We start from the raw sequence: 20608 nt of genomic DNA, 5'->3' as shown, positions 1-20608 counted from the left end.
AAAGGTTAAAAACTAGGCATGGGAAGGTCATAATGAAAATTTTTAACTAACAAAAACTGGTTTGTCCTGCAGCCTTGAACTCATGTCCTTATACCCTTCCCAAAAGAAAACCTATTCACTGAAGATGCATCATCATCCCAAAAACATGTTGAAATTAGGCTCATGATTCCCTCAGAAAGCTAGGAGGTAATATTTTGCTGCAGCCAAAAGGTTATTAGAAAAAAGAATGAAAGCTGTTGGTGCTAGGTGGTGTTAGTTCTGGTTTGCATTTGTTCCAGTTAATTTCTTGGGTGTTGCTGTGAGCTGGAAAAGGGTCAGGGTTGAACACCAGAATAAAAGAGAGATAGGAGAAGAGGAGAGGGGACAGAAAAGTAGGCTGTCAGGAGAGAATGTAAGTTGCCTAGCACCCAGCCAAAGGGGAAGGGGACAGGGATCACCTGAGGCTGGGAAAAGCAATCAAAAGCAGCATTGTGTTGGTGTGTGTGTATGTTCACCTCTCAGGAGACAGAGATACACAGCCGGCTCAGTTGAATCCTTACTAAGAAGAAGGTTCTCTTTTGCTTTAATGACTTTGTCTCCACTTAGTGGTAACTAAGAGTTTGTTTATTTCTAACACCTCTCTCCCAGCAGCTCAGAGTGGCACTGCACAGTGCTTGCTGTGCGCCAGAGAGCACAAAGCAGGCTGGCCTGGTGGGCCTGAATATTTCTGCAAAACACTCTGCATTTCACACCTTTGCTGTGGCTCAGGGCAGAACTGCAGGCCTGCAGGCGCTTCCTGGCAGAGCTGTGGGAGGCACTGGCTCCTGCAGATGTGAGCTGCCAAGCTGTCAGTGCCTCAGGCTGGCCTGGGTTGCCCTGGCAGAAGTGCCGTGCCTGAAGGACGCTGCCCTGTGCTCCAGCCTGCCCAGCAGCCCGGCTCCCTGCGCCGCTGCCCAGAGTGCTGCACACACTGCTGCCCTTTGCCAGGAGTCACAGGGCAGCCGGCACAAGAGTAGGAATCCTCAGCCAGGCCACCGGCCCTGGGCTGCCCCTGGCCTTCCTCTGCTCCTGGGCAGACTCCAGACGGCCAATGCCTCCAGTCTGGGCTGTGCCCAGCACGGCTACGCTTCCCCTCGGGAGCAGCCAGCTGCCACCTGGGCTCTGAGAGCGGAGGATTCGCCCGCTGCCAGGAAGAGGCACCCAGGGCCCGGCTGCTGCCTCCTGCAGCTCCAAGGGCCTCCTTCCAGCCTGCCTCTGCCCAGGCTCAGGCTGCTCCGGGCTCTGCCAGGCCTCTGCTGGGGCTGCACCCCGGCCAAGGCCGGGCCCGCTCTCACCTCACAGGCGCTGCCAGCTCTGCACCAGAGGAGACCTTTCAGAGCCCCCTCTCTGATCCTTCTGCTTTCTCACTTGAGCAAGGCTCTCCTTCCGCCAAAGACATTGCACTTAGGGATACAAATCCAAGTGGCAGGAACTCAAATGCTCCTGAGTCACAGCAGAGAGCCTGTATCCACATAGAGTATTTGGGCTGTCCCATTCCTCCTTTGTTTTTTCATGCAAATGCCATTGCCCTTTCTACCTCAAATAGAGGTACCACAGCAGACCAAAACCAGACACGTGGGTCGTATTCCAAAAGCAGCATGGTCTGGAGAGGATAAATGAAGATGAGCATACCCCAATTTCACACCATGCCAAAGACACTGTAGGGGTGACTTCCACCTTTAAGAAACAACAGACAATTTACAAGGAAATCATGAGCTTATTCACAGAGTAAGAAGGAAGGAAATTACAAGGAGAGTTGTGGTTTTAAAAATTTTATTAATTTCAAATCCTACTCAGCAGACCTATTAGACAATCATACCCTAACCCTAAACCCCTAAGTTCTAACCCTAACCCTAACCCTAACCCAAACTCAAACCTAGTCATAACACTAACTCTAACTGTAACCCTAGTCCTAAACCTACTCCTAAACCTAGTACTAAGCCTAAGCCTAAGCCTAAACCTAAGCCTAAGCCTAAACCTAAATCTAAGTCTTCTAAATGAGTTGATGTTCCAGAAACTTTATTTAAATCCAATCCTAATGTATACTCTATTCTCTTCAACAACTCTTCAACTCTTCAACAATCCTACTCTACATTTTTAATCTAAATTTCTTATGAAGATAACATCTTGAAATTATTGTTAAATTCTCGTCTCCTAATACTTCTTTTTCTTCTTCTGCAATTAAATGATGAGTGGTGCCAGGATGGAGGCTGGCTTGGATGATGTTACAAATGGATGCTGTCCACAGGAAAAAGAAAAAAAAGAAAACAACAAAGAAGAGTGGTGAACCATGACTTTCCAAGCTCAGTGCTTCACTGGCTCCATGAGGATTCCTCTAGTTCCTACAAAGACCCACAAAGTAGAACAATGGGACCATCTGCACCTCCATCTTTATGTGCAGGACCTTGCCATCACAGGCAAACCTGGCCCAGAATCCCACTCATCCTTTTATCAAGGTGTTTTCATCTTGCTGGGATTTTTGCCCTGCCAGTGCTCTAGAAATGGTGTTTCTGCCCTGAGGTTTCTTCCTTTCAGGAAACTCCAATTAATCACATAGGTCCCTGTATTTGAAAGACAGGCACTGTGCTGATTTCCACAGGGAGACAGAGTAGTGCCTACCTTTCCATGCCCTGCCCCTCCTGTGCTGGATGGCACCTTCCTTCCCAGCAGGGACAGCCCAGTGGCACTGGCTGCTGCACTTCCCTCTCTGCCACACAACCTGGCAGTAACCCTGGGGCAGTTCCTGTCTGCTTGAGCGTGCCAGGCAGCAGATGGGGCTGGGACAAGTCCCGCTCAGCTCTCCCTGTTTGCCGGCCAGAAACCTCCAAGGGTGGGCTGGGGGCACAAACCAGGGCCCCTCAGAGGCTGACAGTGAGCCCCCCACAGCCCCTCCTGCCCACAGCCAAATCTCTGACCACTCAGCCAGCCTGGCTTCCTTGGGTTCCTGCACCGCCTTTGCATGTCTCTGTACCCTGCATTGCTCTACTTCAATTCTTTTGCCATTAGATAAAATGGGGCACCCCACCAAATTACAAAACAGGGCAACAGAAAACAGTCAGAGGACAGAGCACCTCTCCTCTCAGGAAAAACAGAGAGGGGTGGAGTTATTCAGTTGTGTGAAGAACAGGCCCAAGGAGATTTTATAGCCATTTTCCAAAATTCAATGTGGCTTTGAAGAAAGTGGGGGACACCTTTTTTGAACAGTACCAGTTACAACAGAATGTGGGAAAATATTTCTAAACACAAATGGGATGCAATCAGAGTAGATCTTAGGTAGAACTTGTTTACTTAGAGCATTCTGCAACACTGGCACACGGGTCCCCAAGAGCTTGTAGGTGCCTCATCCCTGGAACCATTCCAGGTCAGGTGGCAAAGGGGTCTGAGCAATCTGATCTCTTTAAAGATGTTCCTGCTCATGGCAGGACACTTGCACCTGATGACCTTTACAGGGCCCTGCCAGCCCAGCCCAGTCTAGGACTCCTCACCGTTTTCATTTGAAGAGCACCAAGAGTGCAGGTGAGGAGGAAGGGGGCTCATCTGATGCCTTGGACTTAAGTAGATGAGGAGCCCATCCCTCACACCCGGTTTCACCTGTGGCCCCTTTGCATTTTACCTGCAGGAGCTCCTTGGCAGACCAGCGCTGCTCCTCGTCTGTCTGCAGGCAGCAGCTCAGGAAGTCACACAGCCAAGGTGAAAACAGGTTGGGCTCCTGCAGCTTTTCTTTCCCTCCTGTGCCTATCAGGATTTGAGGCTGGGGAAAAAGGAAACAGGGAGGTTCCACCTGCTGCTTTGCCCATCTGTAACTTTGCCCATCTCCCTGAGCCCATTGTTTAAGCTTCATTCTGCAGTGGCAGTTTCTGCCCTGGCAGAGACCCAGAGATGACTTTCCTTCACCTACAAAAAACCCAAACCCCACATTTTTTCCAACATCCTACAGATCTTGACTTGGCAGCTGATTTCATTGACTGACCTAACAAGTGGGAACTACATCAGCAAAGCATGTTTGATTCTCTGAGAATTCACACCAGCTTGATAGGGTTTTTGGAAGAGGGACTTTTCTATACTAACTCTGCTATTTCCAAGGATTAGTACAAGAAAGGCATCTCTGCCATGCTTGTTGGTCCCTTAAGCAGAGCTGCCATAAAACAAAGCTCATCAAGTTCTCTCCTTTGTTCTTGAAAACCATGGTAATTGGAAGGAAAGAAAGGAAATCCACCAGGTATTCCTCAGGTAAGGAAACAAACATTTAAATCTCAAATTCCACACAGACACATTAAGATGCCTGCACAAATGTGTTGGGATGAAAATGCCTGCTTGGGCACACAGGAAACACCTGCAGCTCTGTCTCTCAGCAGTCGGAAAATTTCAGCTTCCCTTATGCAGCAAAAGAAAACTTTCCATGGTCAGAAGAAGGAGAGGTGCCATCCCTATGGTCACTCTCTGCTCATTTGGCTACTCAAGTCAATGCATTAATGGTAGGCCCATCCCAGAAAGTGCCAGGAAACAAACAGGGGGTTTTGGCAGGCTCTCCACATCACCAGGCTCTGGCTTGGTGATGAGGAGAACGTGGCTTGGGCTATGAGAAAAAACACGGTCACTAGGTGTTTCAGCATTACTGGAAAAGAAGCAGAAGAGACTCTGAGCCATTTACACCCTCATTCCCAGGCTTCCAGCATGTTTCCCAGTGAGAAGACACTGCACAGGGAATTAAGTTCCTCTCTAAAAATCATTGTTTTAGAAACTTTGTTGGCTTTGGGTTTCTTTTCTTCATTGCTGGAAATGTAACACCAGTTCTGAGAGGCTTGACTTGTGGTTTTAGGGGCATCTTCACAGACAGACAAGTGGGAACAATTTGAAACCCAAAGCAAAGTGTTGCCTCAGAAGAGTTGGGGAGTGTTTGCCTGTGTTAAGGCTTGAGCTGTCTGGCAATCCCCTTACATCCATGTGCAGAAACACCCAGCTGCTCCCCAGATCTCAGTCCCTCTGGGCACACAGGCCTCAGGAAAACGATTCCAGCCTTTCTCCTGCTCAAGAGCATCTAACCTAAGCTGAGCTCCAGTTTCTTCAGTAAAGTCAAGGACGTTCTCTTCCATGCAGCTGACAGTGTTCATGGAGCTCAGCAGGTCTTCCTGATATTCCTCAGGCCAAGGAATTACAGTGGAATTTGGCCAGACATCAGATGAACATTATCCAATGTGGTTCATGTGGAACCAAGCTCTAACGCTGACAAGCCAGAGGGAGAGAGCTCATTCTGCTTTTGAAAGATGTCAGTTAGAAACATAAGACACAGACTTGGAACTACTCAAACCTCAGCGTGCAGAATCCATCTAAAATAGACCACAATCATAATGGCAAGGGGCGTTGGAGTCTTGATAAAAACGCCCACCACGATAATAATAACTCTGCCCTAGTGGCAGTGAAATCAATGGTGGCCAAAGAGACTTTATTACTTTCCTCTTCAAACCAAAGGAAAATTTCCAAGCCTAAAATAGCCAATGTACTCTCCTTGATTAAAAGCAATTATAACAATTCATTCAAGTATGCAGACGTGAGCCAAACACAAGGATCACAGGTCACGCCTGACGTTCCTTGTTCATCAGTGGAACCTGCAAACTCTGATTTTATGCTATTTATAAATGTGCCAGTTGTTGGTTTCGTAGAGCTTTTTTGGCAAAATCATGGGGTTTGTTTTCTTGTGTTACAGATCCCCTCTATTGGACTTTCAAAGGTGAAATTTTATTTAAAATCAAAACCAAAGTTTTTAAATTGATATATATGGGAAGATCTTTTGCCGAAAATTAGATCATTAAAAGGATGCAGCGTTCCTCAGCAGTCCTGTCCTGTTCCTGATTTGTACACAGCCCCTGGCGGGCGATAATTCCCTTCCTTGCCAGTCAGGGAATAAGGCTCTATGTACTCTTCTGAATTGGCCATTCGTTCTTAAAGATGGAAAGTCCCCCCTTGTCGGAACCCAGGACATCCCTCTGGCAGCTCTGCGTGGCTCGAGCCCCTGGCAGGGGGCTCAGAGACCCTGGCATGAAGGCAAAGACACCTGTGCCTTTGAGGTGTCTTTGATTTTGACCCATGGAGTAAATTACCAATGTTACGTGAAGAGCTACAAGTCATGAGAGTTTAAGCAGAATAATAATTTGTCTCAGGGTGAAAGGGTAGAAGTTTGGGGTTTTTAGAATGGGGGTTCAGGAGGTGACACGATCCGTCCTAAGGACGTGATTCATGGAGGTTCTTTTTCACTGATCTCAGGGTGCAAAAACTGACACGACAAGGGGATTTGCAGTAAAATCAAAATACATGTACTTTTATTAAATAGCCATAGAGAAGATGCGTTAGAGAGAGGGGAATGAAGAAAGGGAAAAGAATAAGGAAAAGCAAAAGAAGAGAGGGAGGGCAAGGAGGTATATAGCTACCAGACGTGCGGATGACAAAGTCCCTCGAAGTCCGGTCGACGAAGAGGCCTGTCATCTTCACGTCAGGGGAGATCTCAAAGGTATCAGTCAGGTCTAACCTTTTTTATAGTCCTTTTGAAATGGGGGAAGGGGACCCATTTCAAAACAGTCTATTGATAAAGGGTACAAGGAGTCCATCAGTAGTCCATCAGGAACAGGCGTCGTCAGCAGCAGATGTCGTAGGCAGGAACCATTGTCTTCTCGGTCCAGTGGTCGCTTGCAAAACTTGCTCTGGTCCCCACGCATACCTTCCCTCACCCTATGGTGGGGATTTCAGTCTTAGTCCTTTTGGGAAAAGAGGGGAGCTTTTCCATGTAGGGGTCGCACGTCTCAGTCCTTGAGGGAGAACCTTCTCCCATCTCAGTCCATCTGTCACGGTGGTTGATATACGGTGAATGGAGGGTCCTTTTGTGGTGACCTCCGGAAAGGTCATTCCAGAGAGAAAGTCCAGCCAAGTCAGAAGGGTGGAGAAATTCCAGCACTAGCGTTGCTAGGTGATGCAGGCGAAGGAGAGCACACTGCCCCTTCTTGGGTGCAGTGTTCCATGAGTTGAGCAAACACACCCGTAGGCAATAATCTGGCTTGGTGGACCAGACAGACCTGGATTTTCAGAACAGGATCTTTCCCTTTCCCCGGTGGTCTTGGCTTTCATGACGATCGAGAGGCAAAAAATGAGGGAAGTTTCGGACAGACTCTCACACCTTGTCATCTCCTTTGCTTCTTGCATTCCCTTGCTGCAGGGATGGCAGCAATCAGGCTGTCAGAAGAGGCTTAAGAGAGGCTCCGCTGATTGCAGAAATGGATGCTGCCCAAAGGGAAAAAGAAACAAAAGAAACCAAATTAAAAGAGACAAAGGAAAAAGGAACCATTTTTCCAAACTGAGTTCCTAACAGGGTTGAGCTGGATTCCTCCAGCACCCAGTTATACACAGACATGGGACTGAGGGCACCAGCAGCACGTCTGCCTTCATGTCCAGCATGCTGCTGGCACAGGCAAACACGGCCCAGAACTGCACTAGTCCATTCCTCATGGTGTCGTCACTTGCTGGGATTTTTGTCCTGCTATCACTGTGGGATTGCTGCTTGCTGTCCTAAGGATTTATTCCTTTCAGGAAAGTCAACAGACTTATTCAAGCTCCTCTTTTCTACAGACATGGGCTCTTTGAGTGTCCAAGAGAGATGTGGGGTATAAGGCATTCCTCAAGAGACTCCCAAGAGCTCTGAAAAATGTTGATCCCACGTGTTGATCTCAGGAAAGCTGGACATTCAGGTTTTCAGCAGCAAGCCAGGAGCAAGGACACAAGCATCAGGGTGCAGATGTGCTCAGCTCTGGTTTGCAGGAAGAGCAGTGTCTGCCTCAGCACACCCCACTCCCTCCTGTGCTGGCTGGCATCTTCCTTCACAGCAGGCACAGCCAAGGAAGTGGCCTGGTCACCAGCTCCTTGTCTGCCACAAACCTGGCAGCAAAGCCACAGCCATTCTCATCTACTTGATGGGGCAAGGCAGCACATGGGGCTGGCACAAATCCTGCACAGCTGTGCCTGTTTGGCTGGCACCCTCCAAGGGTGGGCCAGGCGGGACAAGCTGGGTGCTCTCGGATGCTCACAGTGAGCTCCACCCCAGCTCCCCCATTCCCACAGACCAATCTAAAACCGCTTGGCAGGGACTGCTTTCATTGTGTTCCTCAAGCCCCCATCCCCAGCATTGCAATACTTCAGTTCCTTTGCTACCAGGCAAACCTGAATACAGCACCTGAGAGCAAAAGAGGGACACAGAAATGACCAGAAGGTGGGAGCTCTCCTCTGAGGAAGGGCTGGGAGCCTTGTGCCTTTTTATCCTGGAGAAGAGCAAGCCCCAAGGAGACTTTTCAATATTTTCAGGGGCTTCTAGGAAAGTTGGGGACATTTCTTTTAGCAGGGCCAATTGCAAGAGGACAAGGGGGAACGGCTTTAAGCTAAAAGACACTCAATTCAGATTGGCTCTGAGGAAGAAACTGTTTGTGAGGAGAGTGCTGGAACACTGGCACAGGCTGCCCAGAGAGCTGGGAGGAGCCCCAACCCAGCAACATTCAAGCTCCGCTTGGATGGCCCTCTGAACAACCTGATCTACTTGAAGATGTCCTTGCCAGTGGCTGGAGTTCTGGGCTAGATGACCTTCACTGGGCCCTTCTAACCTCAAGCAGTCAAGATCCTACTTGGTTTTCATTTGAAAAGCACCCAAAGCAGAGATTACTCTGTGGGGAGCCCATCTGATTCCCTGGAGTTTGGCTGAGGAGCAAACCCTGGCAGGGAACAGCTGTTTGGCCTGCAGCCGCTTTGCCTTGTACCTGCAGAAGTTCCTTGGCAGAGCCTCGCCTGTCCACATCCATCTGCAGGCAGCAGCCCAGAAATTCACACAAGCCAGGGGGTAGCCTGAGCTGGTGCAGATTTGGAACCCCTTGCTTGCCTATCAGGTAGCTGGCCTGAAGCAAAAGGAAACATGAGACTCTATGTGATTCTTCCATATCCTTCAGGGCTCACCTAGACCCCATCTTTAAAACTCCACTCTGCAGTGGCAATTTCTTGCCCAGCAGATGCTTAGAGATGAGCCTTCTCTCCCAAAGGAAAAAAGGCCCCATTGCAGCCCCAGCTGTTCCAGCATCAGGTCTTGCCTTGACGGCTGATGTGAGCCCCAGAGACCTTTTTTGAAGTGGCCCTTGCTGGAAGCACTTCAAGCTGTGGGAATGGGATTTTCTCTAATGGACTGAGAGCAGAAGGACACGACTATCTGAGCACATTTCCACCTTACCTTGTCACTGGTCTCCTGCATATAAGGAGCCTCTCCTGTGGCCATTTCTATTCCCACAATCCCAAGGGACCAGGTGTCCACTTTGGGGCCGTAAGGCTCTCTTCTCACCACCTCGGGTGCCATCCAGTAAGTGGTCCCGACCATCGACCTCCGTTTCCTGTGCTCAGGGCTGAGCACAGCACAGAGGCCAAAATCAGCTGAGGAGGAAAACAAACACTGCTTCAAGTAGGAAACCAAGGAAAAGGGCTTCTCACTCTCAGTCCCAGAACGCAGTGCTTAATGGAGCTGGAAAAGCAGCTGGGCTCTCCTTCCTCAGGGCTGCAGCCAAGGACATGGGCAATTGTACAGGTAACAACCCGCCCAGGATTCCCACAAAACCTTGGCTTTTCCTCATTGCCCTGAACGTTTACACTGTAAATCTCTCCCTTTGGAAGGAACACCCACAAACCAAAGTTACTCTGGATACCTGGTTGCTCTCTAGACCACTCAGCACCTTCCAGCTGCGGCCTGGGCTTGCACAGCGCTCCCTGCACTCTCAGCAGCCACTGCTGGCACCCGGCACCTCTCCAAAGCAGCCCCACACCGCCTCCCCGCAGCGCTGCGCCTCAGCAGGAATACCCAGCCAGCTTGACGGAGCCATCCAGGCCCAGAAGGATGTTGTCACTTTTGATGTCTCTGTGGATCACCTGCTTGGCATGAAGGAAAGCCAGGCCTTGCAGGCACTGCCAGGGGAAAAAGAAACAGGCGGCCAAAAGTTACCCTGATCTGATTTCATCACATGCAAAAGGAGGCTGCTCCTGAAGATTCTCAGATCTCCAAGGAGCAGTGAGTTCTGGCAAGAGGAAGAGCTTGCTGCTGCAGCACTAGGAGAGCAGGATCTTTCCAAGGGAAGGCATATTAGCTTTGGAGGGGGAAGCATCAGTCAGTCGTTGCTCCAGACTGTTCCCTGCAAAGCCAGTCAGAATGAGCGCTGCTGCAGCGGATGCGCTCTCCACGTCCGGACGACAAACAATGGTTTGTCAAAAGAGGAAAACGTCCCTGCCTTGGATACCAAGGGGATCACTGTCGGTCGGGAGACTGGAGGACAAGGGTTCTATGGCTGCCTCAACAGCAGACTTGGAAGTAGCTCTTTTGTCAGTTTGCAGCAGCAAGCACCATGCTGGGTGCCGTGCCATCCTTTGGAGTGGAGACCTGTGACAGATGAGTCTCTCTTTGGCTTGGCCTCTGGTTTAAAACTCTCACAGCAGCACCTTTGCACTTACAGGCAAAGAAGGCAGTGCAGAAAGGCTCTGGGCAAAGGCTTGGGGAGGCAAAGTGCAGAACAGAAAATAAAACGGAAAAAGAGACAGAGAGTTCAATGATGGTGGATAAGAGTGAAGAACAGAGTACAGGAAGGGCAGGGACACTGGCAGGCAGTTCAGTCCAGATGCTCTTTCTTCTCTGAAGCAGAAGAGCAACACAGAAAGAAAGCTCTGAACATGGAATCACTCACTTTGCAGTGCTTTCAAAGGACTAGCCTTGTCCAAGCCATCCCAAGCACAAGCAGGACCCCTTACCTCCCGACACACTGTTGCTATGTGTCCTACAGCCATCCTTCTCACGGTGACCACATCAGCTAAGGAGCCTCCATCCATATATTCCAACACCAGCAGGACAGCCTCATCCACAAGGTAGCTGCAAGAGGAAAGCAACAGCGTGGAGCTGAACGTGCACAGCTAAATTGCTGTGGGGAAGAAAAGACTACAGCTGAGTTTTGTTTCCAGGTCACTGGTAAATGAAGATGGAATCAAATGAAGACACACTCCACCTAGGCTAGCCAGTGCCTGCCATCTGTGCCACCTAAAGGAGGAAGGCACATCCATGGAAAAGGAGACGGCTTAGGTGGCAAGCAGTGGGAAAAGGAGGTTCAGTGAGGAAAAAGATAAATCTGGAAGTGGACACATCCCAGCAGCTGCTTCATCATCTTCAGACACAAATTGCACCATTCCCTCCAGCAGCAAGGAGACACAGTTTTCACAGCTTTTACTAAAGGCAAGTGGTTGTGCAGCACTGCCAACACCCTTTGGAAAACCTTGCAGAAAGGACAGTCACAAACAGGAAAACAATTTCAGACCTGGCAAATTATGTGTCTCCTAGCCTAGTCTTTTGGCATGCAAGGCTATGGAAAATAGTGGGAACAGCACAAGGTGCATAACCTCTGGCATGTTTTCTCCTCCAACACTTAGAAAAAATCATGCCCCAAACCAGCAAAACCACATGCAGCAAGTGAACATACAGGCTGCTGGCTTAGTAAGAGAGCCAGGTTTCTGAGAGCAATCTTCAAGCTGTTTATGTCAGGAAGCATTCATGGGGACAGAATGCAAACTCCTCCCATGCCTGGTGCAGGAGTGGATTGATGTTCATTGAAAGATCCATTTTCTGCCAGTGGCTAAAGAGCTTTTAAATCTTTGCCTTGCAAGTATGGAAATGAACGTTCCCAGAAAATCACCAGAACTACTTACCTTTCTAAGTAGCTGACAATATTGGCGTTCTTATTTTCTCTCATGAGCAGGATTTCTTTTAATACTCCCTCACAGCCCTGGTGCTGGAGATAAAGTTCCTTTACAGCCACCTACAATGACATTCAAAAGCTCTTAGGGACAGACATGACCAGAGCCTCTTTCTCTGGCACTCATGGGCCTGGATGCCTTGTCACCTCGGAAAAAAGGGACTCTAAACCATCAACCACAAAGCGCTAACACCACCCTCTGCACCTGCAGGCTTCTCAAACAGACTTTATTTAGCACTACTATTATCATTTACACACGCTTTGGAAGCCAAAAGTAATTTTTCTCCTGTGAAGAGATGGCTGCCAATTCAATTGTGTGCCAGAGTAAACACATAAAACATGATGGGGAAAATGCTGTCAAAAAAGAACTGCAAAGCGACTCAAGGTAAAGTTACAATCCCAGCACATCCTCACTTCTTCAGTTTGGCTTTTGCAACTTTGAAGAACAATCTTTAGACTTGAAATTATTGAATGGGTTTAAAAATGAATACCCCTTTCTGTGGTACACTATGGATGTGCCCCAGGTTCTAAGTACAGGGCTTGGGGCTTTTGGACGCCTCCGAGACCTCCCTCCAAGTGCAGTTCCTGAGCACAGCTCTGCAGCTGGATAAGGAACTACCTTCTCTAATTCCTTACTATTAAGGAAGATGGAATGTATTTCCTGAGAGTCAAAAAGGAGAATTCAGGACTTGGAACTTCTAGCCCCAAAGAGCAGCAAGACTCTCCAAGACACCACCATGCCTGTTCAGAACAGAGAGCATCTCTCTAGTGGAACACAGGATCAACACAAGGTTGTATTATTTAAGGCTCTTCATCAACTTCTTCTCATTCATCTGTGCACGTGTCTCTGTGTGTGTGTGTGTGTGTAGGTGTGTGTGTATGTGAACTAGGTTCCCTAGGACTGAAAGGCAAAACTGTGCTCCAGACAAGATCTCTCTTTCTGAAGGGCTTGCATTGTATTTTCCAACTGAATCACCTGATAGAAAACAAAATATCTGTGTCTGATCCTGGGCTTAAGAGGAATTGGGCTGGAATGATGGCTCTTGCCATCAGCTAATCTATGCACATTTATCCAGTAAGTCCAAGCTAGCGTGTCCTCTGAAAGACACCACGGCCATCCTTGCATTCATTCAGGTAGGTAGGAAGGACAAAGTCTGTCCCAAATGCATTTTGCAGCCTGCCTCTAGACAGACTGCTTCTGCAGAACAGCCTCTGCAGCAAAGACAGGCGGCCCAAAGCTCTGGCCACAGATCACATCACAGGGAAAGCACTCAAGAGCTGCAAGATCTGCACGGGCACTCACCGCTTGTCCTGTGGCAGTGTCGAAGGCCTTATAAACAGCTCCAAAGCCCCTAGAATCAGAACAGTGGCAAGAACAGAGAAGTTGTTCAGTGCTGAGGAGCAAAAGGCAGCCCAGGCAGGAGCTCTGTGCTGCCTGCAGTGTCTCTAAAACACTGGGCTTTGTCTACTCTTCAGCCAAGGGCACAGCAGCCCAGCAGCCCTCTGCCATGCAGAGTGTCCAAGAGAAAAGCTGGCTCCCACAGGAAGAAAAAGGGCTGCTAGAATTCTCCAATACACACACTAACTTATGCATGTGGGGGGGGTTTCTTTGCCTTTTTCTTCTTGTATCTCTGCCTGTGACGTGCCTTTCCAGGCAATGAAACACACAGTGCTGCTGGGCCTTCTCACTGCTCTCCTTTCATCCTACCTGCCAAACTCAGGCAATGCCACACAGCCTTTCTTATTTTCCTGACCACTGAATATTGTTTCCAGAAAAATACTACTAAGAAATGCTACTGAGAGCTGTTATCTGACAGCTGTCTGGTGGGAAACAACACACAAAACCTGCTCTCTCAGCTTTTCCTTCCTTCATGAGTGTGGCCATATTACTTTGAATCATACAAAACCATGTCTCCTGGGAAAATAGGCAAACTGGTGCCCCATCTTGGAGGGACAGGAGGGCTTCCAGGTCCTGCTCCTTGAGGCAGCCAAGACATTGTCAGCATCCAGTCATCTTTGATGATGCCTTGTACTGCCTCAGTAGTGAGACAGGGACAATCTAGAGCCAGGCTCTGAAGATGCTTGCAGCTTGCCTGACTTCCCACATGCTATTGCACCACCAAAATTCCTGGCCTGTGGTTCTGTAGAAATAAGTGTGGCTGCACTCACCCACTGCCAAGATGTTCCCATCCAGTGTACTTCTTTTCTGGATCTTCCACACTCACCACACACCCTGAAAGAAACAAAATGCAAGAAGCAAAGTTCAAAACAGAGAGATTGAGCTTGCAGGAGATCTGAAACCCAGCTCCACTCTCTGGGGCTCTGAGCAATTTGTGGTCTTTTGGCTAACGATAACATCAACAAGAACAACAACAACAGCAGCCCCAGCAAAACAGGCAGCTCTGCACAGAGTCTGATTCTCCCACACTCCTTTGCAGGGTTGCCTTGAGGGGAAACTAAGCCCATGGAAAAACCATCAGAGCAGACAGAAATCAGAAGACAAACAGGCACCAAGGCAAGCGGCTGTCATCTACAAATGGGAAGGAGGGCTGAAAAATCAGGAGCCTTCATTTTCTTGGGAAGAAACACTCTCTTGGGAGATTCAGCACAAGATTACATACTTCCAAAGATTCAGTGCACCCTGGGATCTGGGATGAATTTTTATCAACATCTGCTTTTTGCAGAGCAGAAAGAATATTGCAAAGTGAATTCCAGGAGAGGAGGGGATGTTCCCTTCCTCTCAGCAGTTTGCCTAAAGAATGCCTTGACATTTTCAGAGAACAGCAGCTCATGCTACATCCAAGAACAATGACTCTAAGAATTAGAACACTTTTCATTTAGGAGCAGGCTAAGTTCTGAAGATCACTTTGCCCGTTCCTCATTTAGTGAAGAACTACAAGTGCTGGTCTTCAGCCTGGGCTGCAGCAGCCACGGGCACTGGACTTGGCCCCTTGAACAGCACCCACGTGCCCCATCTTCCCAAAGGGCACAGCCCAGACGGGGCACAAGGACAGCGCCGGTCCTCAGGCGCTGCCGTGACACAGACACCTGCACAAAGGAGATGCTGATCCTCTCACCAGCCCAGGCAAAGCTGCAGCAACGGGGCGGCAGCTGCAACCCCACAGCTGAGGAAGGCTCCAGCCCCTGCAGGCACAGCAGCTGTCAGTGGCAGGGCAGGTATGACAAAAAGCTTGGCAAAGCCTACGAACGGCCACTGACAGCCACTGTCAAGAAGCCAGAGGCACACCCAGCTCTGTTACAAGCTGTTGACCCCACTCAAGACAGAACATGGTTGTCTTTCTCTTCAGACCCACGGAGGAGTCAATCAATCCACCTTTTGTCCCAACAGCTGATGGCAGACACTGAGTAAACTGGGCTCTGCTCTGTGCCTGACCCGTCAGTCCCTGACAGCACTGCACTGGCAGCCCTTACTAGTTGTAAGAAGCAACTCAGCTCTACTGCAGAGTCACCAAGGCCTTGGTGTGCTTTCCTCGAGTGCAGGAATCTGTGCAGGGATTGAGGCCAATGCTTAGTATTCCAAGAGTGTTTATCAGCTGGGCATTAGCAGTGACAAAGTGCCTGGTACTGCAGGAACATGCAGCAGAGGGGCTGCAGGCTTCCTCCCGAGAATTGCCTGCAGGGCACTTCTATCTGGAAATGCCACATGAATGTGTCTCTTTGATGCATCTTCCTAGGCATACAACTAAAATATCAAACAGGGATTGTCAAAAAAAGTGTGGTGGTTTTCTTCTTTTGGGGCACTTTGAAAACAACTCTTCCTATCTGATACCTCGGGATTGTTCTAACAATGTAACATTTTAACTTTTAGGGCACATTGAAAAGACCTCTTCCTCTCTTATTTGTGCTATCATTTGATGTTCTCATCCAGAAGGTCAGGCTAACCAAAATGTAGAATTCTTATCAAACCCAAACTGTAGAAGGAACAGTAGAAGTACTAACAGTCATAAAAACAACACCAGCATTAAACCAGCCCCACAGACAACCAAGTTCTGGGAAGTATTTTGTCTCCAATGACTGGTGACAGGTCAGGAGTCTAAAAGGAATCCAGGAAGCCAAGTGTTCTCATCAGTTTGGCCAGACTAGCACACACACCTTCACGGAGGCATTGGCTGGGTTGCAGCCTTCTGCTGCTTGCAAAACAATCCCTGCTTTTGTCTTCACTGCACAGGGAAGCTCAGGCAAAGCCCACCCACTCCCAGCTGCCCTCAAAGGCAAAAGGAATGCCCCAAAGTGCTGCCTGGCTGCCCCCAAGCACAACACTGGCCTCCGTAGAGATCCACAATATCTGTCTTGTTGCCATGATAATTTAGGGAAAAAGCCTCTGCTAGGATTTTTCCTGTCCTGAAGAGCTGCAAGCCTCAGGAAAGAAATGTAAACAATGGCTATCTGCTGCTGTGGAATGCCACGGGTGCATCTTCCATTAGTTCGTGTAAATTGTTTTCAATCAGTGACCAATCACAGCCACCTGTGCCAAGGCTGTGAGCAGTCACAGGTTTTTGTTATTGATTCCTATTCTATTCTTGTCTTGGTAGCCTTCTGATCTTCTTCTATCTGTTCTTTTAGTATAGTTGTAATGTAGTATTTTAGTATAATATATAACATAATAAATCAGCCTTCTGATGAAAATGGAGTCAAGCCTTGTGTCCTCGCACCAGGGATCTCAGTCTAAGCAAGAATTGGTGACCCCTGGACGTGTGAAACTGATGGTCACCCCAAGAGTGACCATGGAATCTAGCCTGGAGCTGAAGAAACGAGACCCTGAAGATGGGCAGAGTTCACAGCCAAGGCGAACAGGAGAACCTGTTGGACTTTCCTGGAGATTGTGTCCAGAGACCGCAGAGCAGCAGAGCTGCACAGCTGGATCCACAAGGACACTGTCTAGAGGTACTGTTATTTTTTCCCTTCCTGAAGATCCTGCCATTCGCAAAAGGTGGGAGGAAAGTTGGGAAAATGTACCTTCGGAAGCTCAGGTTCCGTTTACTGCGTCAGAGGAGAAAGTTATTAAACACTGGTGCAGATGGGGACGCAGGGACAGAATTCCTCAATGTATGTTGGAGAGACGGTGTTATGAGTTCTTCAGATGGGCAAAATTTCATAGATTTATTACAAATGTCGTAGACTCCCTTGATTTACGTTTTTGGGAGTTCATGGGCGCTCTTTTTAGGTGGACAATAGTCCAGCGTGTTCAATGCCCAATGATGCATGCAGTGCACGTACTGCTTTATGGTGTTATCTTGAAATGGGGACGGGCTGCAGGGGACATCATGGCTCGGGAGCGCAGTCGCGTTCTGTCCCCGCCAGCTTCGGCACGAGAGAAGCCTCTCATAAAAGACGAACCGCGAGTTTGCATTCCCCCCGCACTGCCCACAGCTGAGCAAAAGTTTTTCTCCGCTCCCTTGGAGCAAACAGATCTACCTTCCCCCCCGCTCCTTCTCTTGGGGGGGATGAAAAACCGAACCCGCCGCTTTCCGGGCCGGCCCCGCCCGCTTCGCCGCGAAATTCTCCGCTTCCCCCACCCCGGGAGGGAGCGGATCCGGCTCCGCCTCAGCCAGCCCCGCGGGAGGCGCCGGACCCCGCGGCTCCGCCTCAGCCAGCCCCGCGGGAGGCGCCGGACCCCGCGGCTCCGCCTCAGCCAGCCCCGCGGGAGGCGCCGGACCCCGCGGCTCCGCCTCAGCCGGCTCCGCCCGCGGCCCCGCAGCCGCCCGGGCCAGCTCCGCCGGCTCTGATGACTGCGCCTGCGCCGCGGCACCCGGAACCGCCTCCCGCCGATCCGCCCGTGTTGCCAGGCAGCGCGATCAACAACAGTGATTCCCCGGCTGTGCTGCTGCTCCCGGGAGCTGCAGGAGCTGCCTCCGTGTCTTCTTCTTTTTCTGCATCCCAGCCGGCAACTGAATTCGCAACGGTGCAGGCGGCGCCTGCGCGGGCCGACCCCGCTCCGAGCCCGCCGCCCCCGCCTGTCCCGCCGCTCCCTGCCGATCCAATTGCAGTGCAAGAGCTTGCTGAGAATAGTGCTGAGCCCACGAGACCGCCTCAAGAGTCGACACCAGCGCCCGTGCTGCCTGCACCACCCACCCCAGTTGTCCCGCAGGTTTCCGAAACTCCATCATTCACATCAAACCCTGCGAAAAGCCTATCCTTCTGTAAAAAAAGCATAACCCTCCAGCTGACTGCAGGAGCAGTTCGGCTGGCTGTGTTCAAAATCAATATAGTTTTTAAATCACTTCGCGTATAGTCGAGAGCTTCTCCCTAGAAGTTAAAGAGCCTGCCTTCCCCCGAGCACCCCAGCGGCGTGGGGGAGTTGGCTCCTGTAACATCTACCTCTAGTTCCCAACCCAGTAGAGATAAAAGTAGTGCCAAAAAGCAAAAAGCAGAAAAAATAACATTTACCTTACAAAAACAAGAGACACAGAGCAAAGCAAGCACTGCTCGCTTGCTCTGGAGACAAGAAACCCTCAAATCTAAAATAACAATTCCTGAGAAAACTTCTCTTCTCCAGCTGCCAGTGTGCACCAGTCTTCTAAAAAAAAAAACATTTTGTCATTTCTACTCTCAAAACACTAGCAGCATAGTCCTACCAAGTTCTGAGCGTGCAGAGCCCGCCTCACAAGCTAGTTCTAAGCCGTTTAACTCATTTCCCTGGGCCGGGGCCATCGCCCCATCCAGTGCTGAGTTCAAAAACATTGCTTTCCCCACAAGAACCTAGGCCACCATTCTGTGAGCCAAGTCTGAGTTCTCTGGTCCGCCCACCAGGACCAGAGCCACCCAAGGGTCCTAGAGACACTCTGCTGCTGCTACTCTTCTTCTAATGAAAAAAAAAAAAAATAATAATAAAGAAAAGTGGAAAGAGCTAGCAGCTCAAAAGCATTGAAAAGCCAAAAATTAGCCTCAGCACAAGTGGTTCAATGAAGGGCTGTGGCCAGGGCATTCCAGAAATTTTCTCTGAATTGTTTGATGACTGTAAATGAATTGTTTGATAATTCTTGTTTTCTTTAGCAGTTCTTTGTTTCAGAATTCTGCAAGCCTGTTTCAGGACCAAAGGGGACTTCCAGAGATGTCAAAGAAGAACATCTTCAGTCCATGGACTCTGTCCTGAAACTCAGCTGCTTGGACTTGAAACAATGAACTTTCTCTGCATGTGTTCTTTGCATTTTCTTATTTTTTAAGATTGTTTTAGTGATATGATATAATTAGATGTTTGATAAGTGAAGAATTTCCCTGAATGTTTTACAGGTGAAGAGTTTCCCTGACCATTCCACATCAGCAGATGATTGAGATTTTGATTGGCAACAGATGAACCTCAAGAGGTGTTGTTCTCTCTTCTGCAAGGCCTCAGTAGAGGAGATTGCAAACATTTCTTTTTCTATTTAATTTAATAATTTAAAAGGGTGAGATGTTGCCAGGATTTTTTAGTGAAAAAGCCTCTGCTAGGATTTTTCCTGTCCTGAGGAGCTGAGGGCCTCAGGAAAGAAATGTAAACAATGGCTATCTGCTGCTGTGGAATGCCACGGGTGAATCTTCCATTGGTTCGTGTGGATTGTTTTCAATCAGTGACCAATCACAGCCACCTGTGCCAAGGCTGTGAGCAGTCACAGGATTTTTGTTATTCATTCCTCTTCTATTCTTGTCTTTGTAGCCTTCTGATTTTTCTCTCTCTGTTCTTTTAGTATAGCTGTAATGTAGCATTTTAGTATAATATATATCATAATAAATCAGCCTTCTGATCAACATGGAGTCAAGCCTCGTGTCCTCGCGCCAGGGGTTGCAGTCTAAGCAAGATTGCCCTGTGTTTGTTTTTGCCCTGAAGTAACTGAGATTCACTGGAATATTTACAAGCCATAAATGATGGATTTATTGGGGTTGCTAGAATCTTCCATATTTTATGACTTTTCTGCTGCACAAGAGCCTGGCACTTGCAGAACTCTTGCCCCATGCACTTCCCCAGTGCTTCTTGCAGAGAAGCTTTGGGAAGCACTCAGGAAAAGTGCCATGTTCATGTGTGGTTTGTGGAGCCCACAGGACAGGGAAATGTCTTTGCAGTGGGCACTGCCTTTTATTCCAAGGTGTAGAAGGATTCTTGGCTGAACAATGCCATGATATTCCCCTGTGGGAATTGGACAGCCCTGGTCTGCAGATTACAGAGTTACTCTGAAAACCATGTATTGTCCTCAAACAGGAACAAGATAGACCATGTGCTGTCCTCAAATAGATACAACAAGGAAGAATGAGCATTGTGCCAGGATGAAACCAAATGCGTCAAGCACGTTGTGGGCGCTGCTAATTTGGCACACCTTAGCTAAAGATGCTTATAGTGTGACAACCAATCAGTAATTAAGATGTATGTGTGAATATAGCTACTTAACCAATGAGCACTAAGCATTAGTGGCAGGAGACAGTGTATAGAGGAGGATAACTATGTCAAAGTTGCTTAATAAAGGAGAACGACGTGTAGCCACATTGGCTGTGAGTGTCATTACTCAGCCGACTCTCCGTGGGACCCTCCTCACCAAGGAATTGTCATTGCTGTGGGCACTGGCTGTTATTCCAACACCTGTGTCATTTATTCTACTGGAATCCTTGTCAGAAAGGTTGTTCTTCGCCATTGAGATTTTTAGGTGACATTTTTGATCTCAAACAGCCCAAAGTTTTCCATCTCACAGGTTTCTGATGCTGGTTTTCCCTTTCCAGTCTGTTGTTGGCCAAGGAAGATGCTGCTTAGATTCTGCAGGCCCCCATACATGGATACTGTTATAGGTAAAAATCGATCCAGCCAA

The 20608-nt window shown here is 48.9% G+C and overlaps 1 protein-coding gene and 1 long non-coding RNA gene across 2 annotated transcripts; one reads left to right on the top strand and one right to left on the bottom strand.

The window, feature by feature from the left end:
• The first annotated feature begins 3617 nt into the window (after positions 1-3617).
• LOC135307708 (uncharacterized) lies at positions 3618-5556 on the top strand. The gene is made up of 2 exons (XR_010368384.1): positions 3618-4248; positions 4838-5556. It is a non-coding gene; the product is annotated as an uncharacterized LOC135307708 (long non-coding RNA).
• Positions 5557-6306: 750 nt separating this feature from the next.
• On the bottom strand, positions 6307-18242 carry LOC135307707 (serine/threonine-protein kinase PAK 1-like). The gene is made up of 7 exons (XM_064432121.1): positions 18225-18242; positions 13986-14049; positions 11770-11879; positions 10825-10942; positions 9269-9990; positions 8808-8942; positions 6307-7287 (listed from the first exon to the last, which is right to left on the bottom strand). The coding sequence occupies exons 2-5, from the start codon at positions 14004-14006 to the stop codon at positions 9874-9876; spliced, it is 366 nt and encodes a 121-aa protein (XP_064288191.1). The 5' UTR covers positions 14007-14049; positions 18225-18242; the 3' UTR covers positions 6307-7287; positions 8808-8942; positions 9269-9873.
• Positions 18243-20608: the final 2366 nt, after the last annotated feature.

The sequence above is a fragment of the Passer domesticus genome, chromosome 9 (genome assembly GCF_036417665.1).
Source record: "Passer domesticus isolate bPasDom1 chromosome 9, bPasDom1.hap1, whole genome shotgun sequence".
Classification (NCBI taxonomy): Eukaryota; Metazoa; Chordata; class Aves; order Passeriformes; family Passeridae; genus Passer; species Passer domesticus.
The sequence above is the reverse complement of the archived record's forward strand: the minus strand, read 5'-3'. Positions and strand labels throughout refer to the sequence as shown.